The sequence below is a fragment of the Neomonachus schauinslandi genome, chromosome 8 (genome assembly GCF_002201575.2).
Source record: "Neomonachus schauinslandi chromosome 8, ASM220157v2, whole genome shotgun sequence".
In the NCBI taxonomy this organism is placed as follows: Eukaryota; Metazoa; Chordata; class Mammalia; order Carnivora; family Phocidae; genus Neomonachus; species Neomonachus schauinslandi.
The window spans coordinates 106,508,999-106,520,322 of record NC_058410.1 but is presented as its reverse complement, the minus strand read 5'-3'; the positions used below and the strand labels follow the sequence as shown (position 1 = coordinate 106,520,322).

At 60.4% G+C, this 11,324-nt stretch overlaps 1 protein-coding gene across 3 annotated transcripts in view; it reads left to right on the top strand.

The window, feature by feature from the left end:
• The first annotated feature begins 243 nt into the window (after positions 1 to 243).
• Positions 244 to 11,324, top strand: part of VEGFA (vascular endothelial growth factor A) — a 14,948-nt gene continuing 3,867 nt past the window's right edge. Inside the window, exons 1-5 of one of the 3 annotated variants that reach the window (XM_044917659.1) lie at positions 244 to 1,355; positions 4,355 to 4,403; positions 7,798 to 7,994; positions 8,812 to 8,888; positions 9,221 to 10,853. In XM_044917659.1, coding sequence (XP_044773594.1) covers positions 1,290 to 1,355; positions 4,355 to 4,403; positions 7,798 to 7,994; positions 8,812 to 8,888; positions 9,221 to 9,254 — 423 coding nt within the window. In that variant the 5' untranslated portion in view covers positions 244 to 1,289 and the 3' untranslated portion in view covers positions 9,255 to 10,853. Of the gene's footprint in view, positions 1,356 to 4,289; positions 4,404 to 7,797; positions 7,995 to 8,811; positions 8,889 to 9,220; positions 10,854 to 11,324 lie in introns of those variants that run through there. The other 2 variants (XM_044917658.1, XM_044917660.1) reach the window with 2 other exon arrangements.

The following is an 11,324-nucleotide window of genomic DNA, read 5'->3' as shown; positions in this document are numbered from 1 at the left end:
TGTGTGTGTCTGGGCAAAGGTGGGGGCGGATGGGCAATTTTCAGGCTGTGAACCTAGGTGGGGGTCGAGCTCCCCCTTCACTGGGGAGGGGGGCAGGCTTTGCTACACGTCCCAGGGGAAGGCCCGAGGGGCGTGCGGGGCAGTCGGAGAGGCGCAGTGGGCCTGTCCCCGCCCCCAGGGCGTGCCAAAGGGCGGGGCCTACCCTATTTTAAGCGGCCGCTAGTGGTAAGGAGCGCAGAGGCTTGGGGCAGCCGGGCTGCGAGGAGGCCGCAGTGCAGGGGGCGAGTGGAACCGGCGGCAGCGGCGCTGGGTCGGGAGGCGCAGAGGCGAGGCGGACGAACCGGCGGGGTCACCAGCCAGGGGTCTCCGCACTGGAATTTGATATTCATTTATCCAGGGTTTACCCTCCTCCTTTTTTTCTTCAGCAATTTTTAAAATCCACATTCTTTCTCGTTTTAATTTATTTTTTACTTTCCACTCCCCGCTTAAATCGGGCCGACTGTTTGGGGAGATTGCTCCTTTACTTCCCCAAATCACTTCGGATTTTGGAAACCAGCAGAGAGAAGAAAGAGGTAGCAAGAGCTCCAGAGAGAAGTCGAGGAAGAGAGAGAGAGACGGGGTCAGAGAGCGCGCGCGGGCGAGCGAGCAACGACAGGGACAGGGGCAAAGTGAGTGACCTGCTTTTGGGGGTGACCGCCAGAGCGCGGCGCGAGCCCTCCCCCTCGGGATCCCGCATCGGACCAGCAGCGCTGACGGACAGACAGACAGACACCGCCCCCCGCCCCAGCTCCCACCTCCTCCCCGGCCGGCGGCCGAGGGTGGACGCGGCGGCGAGCCGCGGGCAAGAGCCGGAGCCCGCGCCTGGAGGCGGGGTGGAGGGGGTCGGGGCTCGCGGCGTTGCAGTGAAACTTTTCGTCCAACTTCTGGGTTGTTCCCGCTCCGGAGGAGCCGTGGTCCGCGCCGGGGCAGCCGAGCCGAGCGGAACCGGGAGAAGTGCTAGCTCGGGCCGGGAGGAGCCGCAGTCGGAGGAGGGGGAGGAGGAAGAAGAGAAGGAAGAGGAGAGGGGGCCGCGGTGGCGACTCGGCGCTCGGAAGCCGGGCTCATGGACGGGTGAGGCGGCTGTGTGCGCAGACAGTGCTCCAGCCGCGCGCGCGCCCCAGGCCCTGGCCCGGGCCTCCGCTCGGGGAGGAAGAGGAGACCGCCTAGGCGCCGAAGAGAGCGGGCCGCCCCGCAGCCCGAGCCGGAGAGGGAGCGCGAGCCGCGCCGGCTCCGGCCGGGCCTCCGAAACCATGAACTTTCTGCTCTCTTGGGTGCATTGGAGCCTTGCCTTGCTGCTCTACCTCCACCATGCCAAGGTAAGCGGCCGTGCCCACCAGGCGTCGCGGCCGCTGCGAGCGCCTCTCCCGGCTGGGGACGTGCGTGCGAGCGCGCGCGTGGGGGCTCCGTACCCCACGCGGGTCCTTGGGCACCGGGCGCGCGGCTTCCCCCTCGATCCTTGTACATGTAGGGGGAGGGGGCGCGCGCTAGGTGGGAGGGCACCGGGATAGAATCTCACCGCCCACGCGGGCCCTGCCCACCCACCAGAGTCACCGCACGTACGATCTGGGCCGACCAGCGGAGGGCGGGAGCCGGAGGAGGAGGCCGAGGGGGCTGGGCTTGCGCTGCCGCGGGCGGCTGAAGTTTGCTCCTGGCCGCTGGTCCCGGACGAACTGGAAGTCCGGGCAGCGGGGGCGGGAGCCGGAGCCCAGTGGGCAGGGGGGTGCCCGGACCTTGGACCGAGGGAGGGCAGAGAGCGTGGAGGGGGCAGGGCGCGGGCGCGAGAGAGGGGGCTTGCTGTCACTGCCGCTCGATCTCTTAGGCCTTCGCCACGAGTTTGAGAAAAGTTTCGGGGTGGATTGCCGAGGGGACCCCTGGTCTCCGCCGGGCCACCTGCGCGGAGGCACCCCCGCCCGTCCCCGCTCGCGTCCCGCTCGGTGCCCGCCCTCCCCCGCCCGGCCGGGCGCGCGCGGCGCGGAGCCGATTACATCAGCCCGGGCCTGGCCGGCCGCGTGTTCCCGGAGCCTCGGCGGCCCCGAGCGGGGAGCCCCGGGCGGCGAGCAGCGCCCCTCCCCCCGCCGGCCCTCCGCGGGAAGGTGACCTCTCGAGGTATCCCTAACCGGAGGACCCGGAGAACCACCCCACACCTCTCCCCACTGTCCCCAGCCCCTAGCCCCTTCCTGTGCTAGGAGGGATTTCTTGATGCCCCTTCTCCATTTCTCCCTGACGTGGAGAGAAGCCCCTGCCACCTTTCTATTTTTTGCTCCCCTTCTGCTGAGAAGACCCGTGTAACCCCTCTCCGACCCCAGAGGCCAGGGAAAGGATGATCGCTGTCAGAGGTCAGGGTGCAGAGGCCCACTCTGGTGCTTTGTCAGACTACCTAAAGTCCCCACTTGGTGACAGTCTGCTTTGCTCCCCTCCCCCACACTTCCGAGCTGTGCTTTAGTTTTTATGGGGGTGGGCTAAGGGAGGAATGAAGAGTGTCATTACCCCACTTTATACTTTTTGGAAAAATGGCTTAAAATTTGCTGTGACGTCTGCATTGTGGGACCAGCTCCCCCCACCCCCACCTTTGGAGGGAGCTCCTGCCAGCCTTGCAAACACACTTTGTCCTGGTGAAAGGGGGTGTTGGAGCAGGAGCAGGTGGTTTTTTGAAACTCTAAAACTTGCCCACCCGACTTGCTTCTCAAAGCCATCTAAGGGCCCTTTACACTCTTCCCTTACACCTTCCCTCAGCCAGAGTCTCCCCTTGGAGAGAGGCAGAAGGAAAAAATGGGCTGGGGTCCCTGCTGCCACTCTGGGTGCCTTAGACCCTGGCACAAAGGCCTTGGCTCCAGGCCTCCAAGGCGGGGGGGGGGGAGGAGTGGCTGCCTGGCCACAGCGTGACCTTCAGAGGCCCCCAGAGAAGGGCACCTGGCCCCTCCCTGCCCAGAACAGCCCCTCCCAGTGCCCCCTGGCCTTGGAGGGGGTTAAATTTCTGTCCCCCCTTCCTTGTTGGGGCCCAGGAGAAGTGGAGGGCATAGGGAGAACGTTGGCAGAAGGAAGCCAGGGGGTATCATGGAGATGGGCCAGGGGCTAAGGTGGAGACCCTGGAGGGTCCCTGAGGTTGCTGCTGTGAGAGGCTGCCCAGCTGGGATCCTGGAAACTGTTATCTGACCTTGGCCCTAGGGGCAAGGCTCGGGGATCCGGGGTGCATTGGGGGTGTGTGGGAAGGAGACAGACAGACTTTGTCAGTGGGGTCTGCAGTTCCACAGCTCTGCTGCTTAGGATGTGCCCGCAAGGAAGGGCAGGTGGGGTGGGCAGCTGGTGAGAACCGAAGGCTGGGAGAAGCCTTTGCCTGCTTGGAGCTGTCAGGTCCACATGGTTGGGCATGTTGACCTTCACAGCTTCTGGGGAGGGGAGGAATGATCTGGTGGGGGTGGGGAGGGATGGCGAGGCATAGGGGGGGGCCTCAGGCCTGGCTAGTGCAGGGGGCCCCCTAGGGGCTGGGCAGTGCTAAGGCATAAAGGCTTTCCTGGTTGCATTTGAGGAAAAGTGCCCAGCTAGGTGAGAGGGACTTGGGACCCCCCTCAGTCCAGGAGGGAGAAGAAACTAGCGAACAAGGTGCGAGTGTGAGGCTCTGGGCTTTGGAGATACATTCAGGTCCCCGGAAGGGTCTGTGTGCTGGGAGAAATGGGGCTCTCCCCTCCCCCCAGGGTTTCCTCCTTGGTTTTCCCTTCTAGGCAACCTGTGGGTTTGCTGAATATTCCCAGGAACAGAGGAGTTTGGAAGGGGGAGGGTGGTTGGCGCCCTTCGTTCCTCTGCACCCTCCTCCTTCCCCAGCACCAGCTCACCCTGGTATTTGTCATGTCAGCAGGAGAAGGTCACCATGTTGTTTTTCTCGCCCCCAGTCCTTCCTTCCTGCCCCAGTCCAAATTTGTCCTCCTATTTGACCTTACTACTTACCCATGGCTTTGGACCAGGGAGTCGGGGGGCTGAGAAAATTCCCTGAACTCAACAATGGGCCAGTGAGGGGTGGGGAGGGAAATGTGGGGAAGGGGCGGGGACCCGGACAGCACAGCGTTCTGGTATTTTCCTCCTGTGTTTTCAGTTCTCCACCCCCACCCCCCCCAGCCCCTGCAATATCTGGTCAGTCTTTCTCTTCCTTCACAATTGGAGCAGCACAGGGGCTGTGGGCATGCTCTCTGCTGTGCGGAGCCGGGCAGGTGCCTTGTTCCACTCAGAAGCCTCAGAGAAGCCAGAGGCTGCCGGCTGGGCGGGTGGCTGGGCCTCTGCATCCCTGCTCATGCCTGTGCCTTGCTCTTTGTTTTGTCCTCAGTGGTCCCAGGCTGCACCCATGGCAGAAGGAGAGCACAAACCCCACGAAGGTGAGTCCCTCTGGCCCTTGGATGGGTATCCTGTCTCCCCAGGGGATGGGTGGGGAGGCTCCGATTCCTTTCTTGCAGGTCTGTGGTGGTGGGGGAGGGGGGAAGGGGTGCAGGAATGGGGAATCAAGAAGGGAAGAGGGGAGCACCATGAGAGTCACCATTCTGGAGGTCTCTCTTTGCTACTCAGGCCTCTGCTAGAAATAGAACTTGTTGCTTTTTCCTTCTGCTCTTTCCAGTAAAATTTTATTTGGAGAGGGGGCCGTGAGTACAGGCCAGGAAAGACAGTGTTCAAAGATCCCAGTTGTCGAGGGAGGTGTCCCTTGTCCCACCTGCCCCCAGGGGAGGATGGATAGTCTGTGTCACATTCAGCCCAGCCGTGTCACCCCTGTGGGCTCTGTGTGGAGGGGTATGTGCCCCTGGCTGTTCAGCAAACTGGTTGTGCGTGGGCTGGAGGTGCAGAGGGCCCAACCTCCTGAGCCCCCCCCTCCCCACAGCCTGTATTCCTTTGGGGCTGGGGAGAAGGCCCTGCAGTCTCCCTCTGCCCTCCGGGTAGGATAGGTTTGGGTGCTGTGAACTTCCCTCCTAGGCCAGCAGAGGGCTGGCTGTAGCTCCCAGGTGCCCCGCCCCCTGCCCAACTCAGAGTCAGCCTGCCTTTTGTTCCTCTGTGGTTTGGAGTAGGGATCCTCCCATTTCTCTAGGGAAGCCCTGCCCCCCGGCCCCCAATGTGGCCTCTACTCCAGCCTTGGGGGAGGAGTGCCCGATGCCACTCCCCCAGCGCCCCACCGCTGAGTAAGGAAGGCCCTGGGGTCTTCAGACCTCAACCCACTGTGACCCAGGGTGGTGGCCAGGGGTGGTGTTTGCACTCCCTGGGCCAGTGGTGATGCCCAGCCCGTTCTGCCTCCCTCTTCACTCAGGAGCTCTTTCCTTGGCCAGGGCCTGGCTTCCCAGCCACCCCACAGCCTGTGCCGCTCAGAGGCTCCTGGGTCCCAGTGTGCACCCACCCCCCCATCAGCCTCCCGGTGGTCTCTGTGGTCTGGGAGAGGCAAAACAAATGATCTTTGTTTGCTGGGGACAAGATTGTCTTCAAGAAACAAGGAAAAGCAAGAAAGCTTGTTGTGGGAGTCGATGTATGTCCGGTGGCCTGGGCAAAAGCAGGCCAGCTTTCCTTGGGGGCAGTGGCTAGAGTATGAGGGGTATGGGTGAAGTTGCCCCCCTCGACCTCCCTCCTGCGGCCCTTGGGGATTCCAGGGAGCTTTTCCAAGGAATTTCTAGTCTGGGTCTTTATACCCTCAGCTACCAACTGCCAGTGGCCCAGACCAGACCTTCCTGCTTTCCTGTCCTGGTTGGGGCCTTGTGGCCCCAAAGCCTGGGCCACCTCTGTCCCCAACCATGACAAAGTGTCAGGTCAAGAATTCTTGATAAGTCATCTTCTTCGAGATAGACTTGGCTTAGAAAAGGGCTTCTTCAGGGCGCCTGGGTGGCTCAGTCGGTTAAGCGACTGCCTTCGGCTCAGGTCATGATCCTGGAGTCCCTGGATCGAGTCCCGCATCGGGCTCCCTGCTCAGCGGGGAGTCTGCTTCTCCCTCTGACCCTCCTCCCTCTCGTGCTCTCTGTCTCTCATTCTCTCTCTTGCAAATAAATAAATAAAATCTTTAAAAAAAAAAAAAAAAGAAAAGGGCTTCTTCAGATCTCTGCTCTCACCTATGCTCTGACGGTGCTTTACCTTAACCCTTTTGAGGGTGGAGGAGAATTCTGTGCCTGTTGTCTGCATAGGGGAAGTAGATCTCAGACAAGGCCAGGGACTGGTTGGGAGCCCCCCCCCCCCCCCCCGTTCCCTTGCTGTTTTCACACCTATGGCCTTCCCCTCCCTTCCCCTCAGCTCTCCAAATTCTCCTCAGCCCACTTAGTGTATAGATACCCCCAGGCTCATCTTCCTTTACCGTCCGGAGGGAAGAGGACCTCAGCCACAGTCTCTGGGGAGAGGCAGGCTAGGGGGTTGCACTTCAGATGCTTGGGTGAGGTTCCAAACCTTGTGTTACCTGGGCTGAGAAAGAGCGCTTGTTTGGGGGCCGGAAACGGGAGACCAAAACCCCACATTTCAGTCTCAGTTTCAGTGTCTTTAGAAATCCACCCAACCACTCATACAGATGTGCAATCTGAGGCCCAGAGAGGGGAGGGACCGGCCCAAGGTCACACCGAGTCATGAACAGAGCCCAGACCTCTTCACGGGCTGGATGCCCCTTCTTCCTCCTGCGAGGGGAGAGACATTTCAGGGAGAGCATTACTTTGTGGTAGTGGGGCGGGGGCGGGGGGGCGTGAGATGGAGAGTGGCAGGCTGGGCCACGAGTTGGAGTCATCATTCCAGGTCCTGAGTGTGTCTGTTCTCAAGGGCCCCGCCCCCGTGGCCTAGAATTACCCCTTCATGCTCCAGTGCACCTCGGGCTCCACGGCCAGCCTGGGAAGCCGTCTTTACCCTGCCCTCCCTCCAGATCAGCTTCTAGAAGTGCTCCATGGCTGCGGTGGCGGCACCGTTTTTTCCATGATGCAAGCAGTTTGCCCTCTTGGGCGGGGTTATCGGTGGCTGGCAGGGCCTGCATAGTGTGCCCACCCACTGCCACCTGCTGATTCCAGGCAGGCCTGGCGCCTCCCCAGCCCTTGTCTGGGGAGGGGTCTGGCAGGTGGCAGTGTGCCCCCCCCTCCCACATGCTTCTACATGATTTGCCTTGGGAAGGCTTTGATGTCAGAGCAGATTGGAGGTGTGGGCCCGGGGCAAGTTCCTCAGCCTCTCTGAACCTCCAGTTCCCACTTTGTAAAATGGGGTTCCTAGTGGAACCTCACAGTGTCACGTGGGAGAATTATTGGCCATAGAAACCATGGATGATGGTGCACAATGCCCAGCATATAATAAGTCCTCATCCAATGGTTGTTGGTATGGTGGATGGTGTGACGGAGGTTGTAGGGAAATGCAGAGTAGGTTTGCCAAGCTGGCTCTTCCTCCTTTCATGGGAAACAGATCACCACCACCCCACCCCCCCCGACAAGTATACTCATCTTCAAACTGTGCCCTGGTATCAAGGTTGACCCAGGAGTTGGCTCAGCGGTCATGGCGAGGTGGTGGGGTCAGATGTAGCAGACCATCTCCCTCAGAACCCGACAGCCTCGTGTGATCTTTGGAATAAAACCAGACCTTCCATCAGTGCCCATGGTGCAAAGCTTAGGGAAGGATGTCAACCACAGCTGGAGGGACTTAAGCTAGAGTTTGGGAAGGATTGGCCCAGTAGGGGATACCTCTCACAGGAACCCTGAGGGGTTGCCCTATAAAGCTCGGTGGAGATGGGGGCCGGCCATCTCTTGTGTGACCGGCTGGGCTCATGTGTCACTCCATCCCCTGCAGTGGTGAAGTTCATGGACGTGTACCAGCGCAGCTACTGCCGTCCCATTGAGACCCTGGTGGACATCTTCCAGGAGTATCCTGACGAGATCGAGTACATCTTCAAGCCATCCTGCGTGCCCCTGATGCGGTGTGGGGGCTGTTGTAATGACGAGGGCCTGGAGTGCGTGCCCACCGAGGAGTTCAACATCACCATGCAGGTGGGCATCTGTGGGGAGTGGGGGGTGCGGGGGGCGGGAGCGGGGTTAGACTTTGGGAACAGGTGCTCCCCGGCCCTTTCCTGGGCAACTCTTGAGAGGAAGAGCCAGACTTGCCTTGCTCAGCTCCTGCCCCTGAGTCAGTCAGGAGGCAGTGTGGGGAGTCTTACCCCCTTTGGAGAAAAAGATGCCCTGCATTTCTGGGATGGTCTGGGATTTCCCACAAGTCCCTACTGCCTCCTCCTCCTCCCTGACCTTTGCCCCTGGGCTCAGGAGGGGCTGACACCTATGACAGGAGCCCCTCTCTTCCTCTCTTGGAGGAAGAGGGCGCTTCCTCCTGGGGGGCTCTGTTTGGGGTGCTGGGTGAGCCTGGTGCATGGAGAGTGTTAGAAGGTAGTCGTTTGGTGCTGCCTGGTGACAGGGCACATCTCAGCCTGGACAGGGTGGGAGGGAGCTCTGAGACCCCCGGGAAGGTGGCTCTTGGGTAGCGACTAGGGGTCAAGGTGAGGCCTAGAGGGGATAACAGGAGGGGAGGGGTGGGCACAGGCAAGAACCCAGGACCTGAATTCCCAGCCTGGCCAACCCGTGCAACCATGCCTGCCCTCAAGAAGAGCCAGGGGCTCCTTGAGGTCAGTAGGGTCGGGGGAGTTGGGGTGGGCCTGAGGCTCTTTCTGGTAGAGCCCCTGGTGCCTCCTCCCTCTACCCCCCACCCCTGCTCTGTAGAACCCCTGGGTGCTGAGTGGCAAGAGCCACAGGATGTCCCATCTGGGTATGGCTGGCTGGGTCACTAACCTCTGTAATCTGCTTCCTTTCCCTCTAGATTATGCGGATCAAACCTCATCAAGGCCAGCACATAGGGGAGATGAGCTTCCTACAGCACAGCAAATGTGAATGCAGGTGAGGACGGAGTCACGGATTCGGATTCGTTTGTTCAGCAGACGGCGGGAGGGTTAAGCATGTTTCACTTGTTAGCCATTTCTACCTTGCAACTGTGGCACCTTGGGCATTTTCATTTTACTTCTCTGTGCCTCAGCTTCTACGTCTGTCAAATGGGCACAATAATAGGATGTCTCTCGTGGCATTGTTAGAAGGATTAAGTGAGTTCTTTTACGTAAAGGGATTAAAACTGCATTGATATGTCATAAATAGTACGTTAAGGCTCTTGTTGTTAGCATCACCAACTGAACCCCTTTCTGTTTTGTTCTTTTCTCTTTCTCTGCCCGCTGCAGACCAAAGAAAGATAGAGCAAGGCAAGAAAAGTAAGTGGCCATGACTTTAGCTCCTCTCCCTCTCCTTGGCCGGTTATCTTGGTTTGGGGCTCTTGGCTTCCTCTGTCAGGGGGGTCTCATATCTTCACTGAGTCAGGGAGTTGGCCTCACGAAGACTTGTGGTGGCAGTAGGGGTTGGAGCAAACCCGAGGATTCTGGCTCTAGGATTAGGGGCAAAACCCCAGCCTGGAGCCTGGAGCTTCCTGTGGAAGGAGACCACGCATTCCAGGTCTCCAGGTCATTCCTGGCCGGGACTTACAAGTTTTGGTGTGCGGGGGGGTGCGTGTGGACAGCGGCTCCCCGGCTTGCTCTAATCTCCTGTCCCCCCACAGCAGGGAGAGGGAGGGGGTGGCAGAGAGGCCAGCTTTTGTGTGTCAGAGGAAACGGTCTCTCGCCGTGGTTGCTGTGGTGGTGCGATTGGACTTGGGGGCTGCCTGAGAGGTTTTCTTGGTGATGCCCTCCTGTAGGAGTGAGGCGGGACTGAGCCACTCAGCCCTCCCTGGCCAGGGAGAAATGAGTTGACTGTTGGTCATTTTCTGAGGCTTCTAGTTGCTCCGTGTGGAGGGTTGAGTCAGGATGGAGCAGGGGGCATAGTCTGGGGGCAGTGAGCCTTCAAGACCCGGTGAGCGAAGGGGACAAGCCTGCAGGGAAAGAGAATGAGAGAGAGCACCTGTGTCCTTCCCTCCCCTCCCCTCCCTCACCATCCCATCTGCCCCCAAAGCTCTGGGGACCCAGAAGCTCCGAGGCCTCAACCCCTTGCCTCTTCCCTAAGTCCCCAACTTCCAGGACTGCTGTGGCTCTCAGAGCAGTGATTTGGGAGAGTAGTCTCAGAGAGAGAGAGAGAGAGAGAGAGAGAGTGTGTATTTGTGTGTGTAGACCTTCCTCCTTCCCAGTGCTTTCTCCTAGGGGAGCAGTGTTGCCCCTCTCCTCAGTCCCTTCCCCCTCTCCCCAGTCCCGTCCCCTCATTTCTTCCCCTGTGGCAGACATTCTGGGCATCCTCTGGCCTGGCAGGTGTGGAGAGTGCTGGGTCCCTTGAGGGGAACAGGCTTCAGCCTGCCCCCCCTTGCCCGTTTCCCAAATGTCTGCATTGCCCCCAGGGAGAGCGGGGGGCTCGCCTGGGCTCGGAAGAGAGTCAGCTGAGATGGTGTGGCAGGCTTTGACAGGCTGGGGAGGGAACCTCCTGCCAAGTAACGCCCAGGCCCCTCCTCCCATGCCTCCCTAACTCCCACCCCACCCTACTGCCTGCCTGGGGCTCTGAGGACACCGATCCCCGCCTCTCGGCCCAGGTTATGGCTGGGCAGGCTGGCGCCTTTCATGTGCCGCCCCTGGGTCTGTGCCAGCTCCCAGCGTAGCTGCTCTCCCACACCGGGATCTGCAGAGGCAGGGCCCCTGAGGGACCCCTTTGCTGTTGCACTTGGAAATGAAGGCAGAAGGTGCCCAAAGCACAGCCTGGGCCCCGACCCCCACCCCCATCAAGTCAGGTCTCTCCAAACTCTGGCCTACCTTTTATAGCACCCCCTCCCCCGACCTTCAGGGTCAGACTTGTCCAGGGTTGCTGCCCACAGGGCTTTGCCCCTGCCTGGGACCAGGAGCTGCCACGAGCACTCAGGCCTTTGGGTCCTGTGTCCTCCACCCAGCCTCTGCTCCCCACGCAGAGCATTGCCGGAGGCCAGGTTGGCCACCCCAGGGTAGCCGAAGGGAGAAGGAGGAGCCATTGAGTGCCCGCTGCCCCAGCCTTGCCGTGCGTGTGCGTGTGCGTGTGCGTGTGCAGGCCCTTTCCTGGAGCCCGCTGGCCTCCCGATGCTTGTTCCAGGGAGTGTGTCCTGAACCCTGCCCTCCTCGTTGCTTCTTTTCCTTTCCCCTTCCCCCTTGCTCTCTCTTTGTCTGTCTCTGTTTTTTTATTTTCCAGAAAATCAATTCGAGGAAAGGGAAAGGGGCAAAAAAGAAAGCGCAAGAAAGCCCGGTATAAACCCTGGAGCGTGTACGTGGTGCCTCCGCTGTCTCATTGCCTGGAGCCTCCCTGGCCCCCAGTCAGACCCCCGCCGGCGGGACCCCCTAACACTGC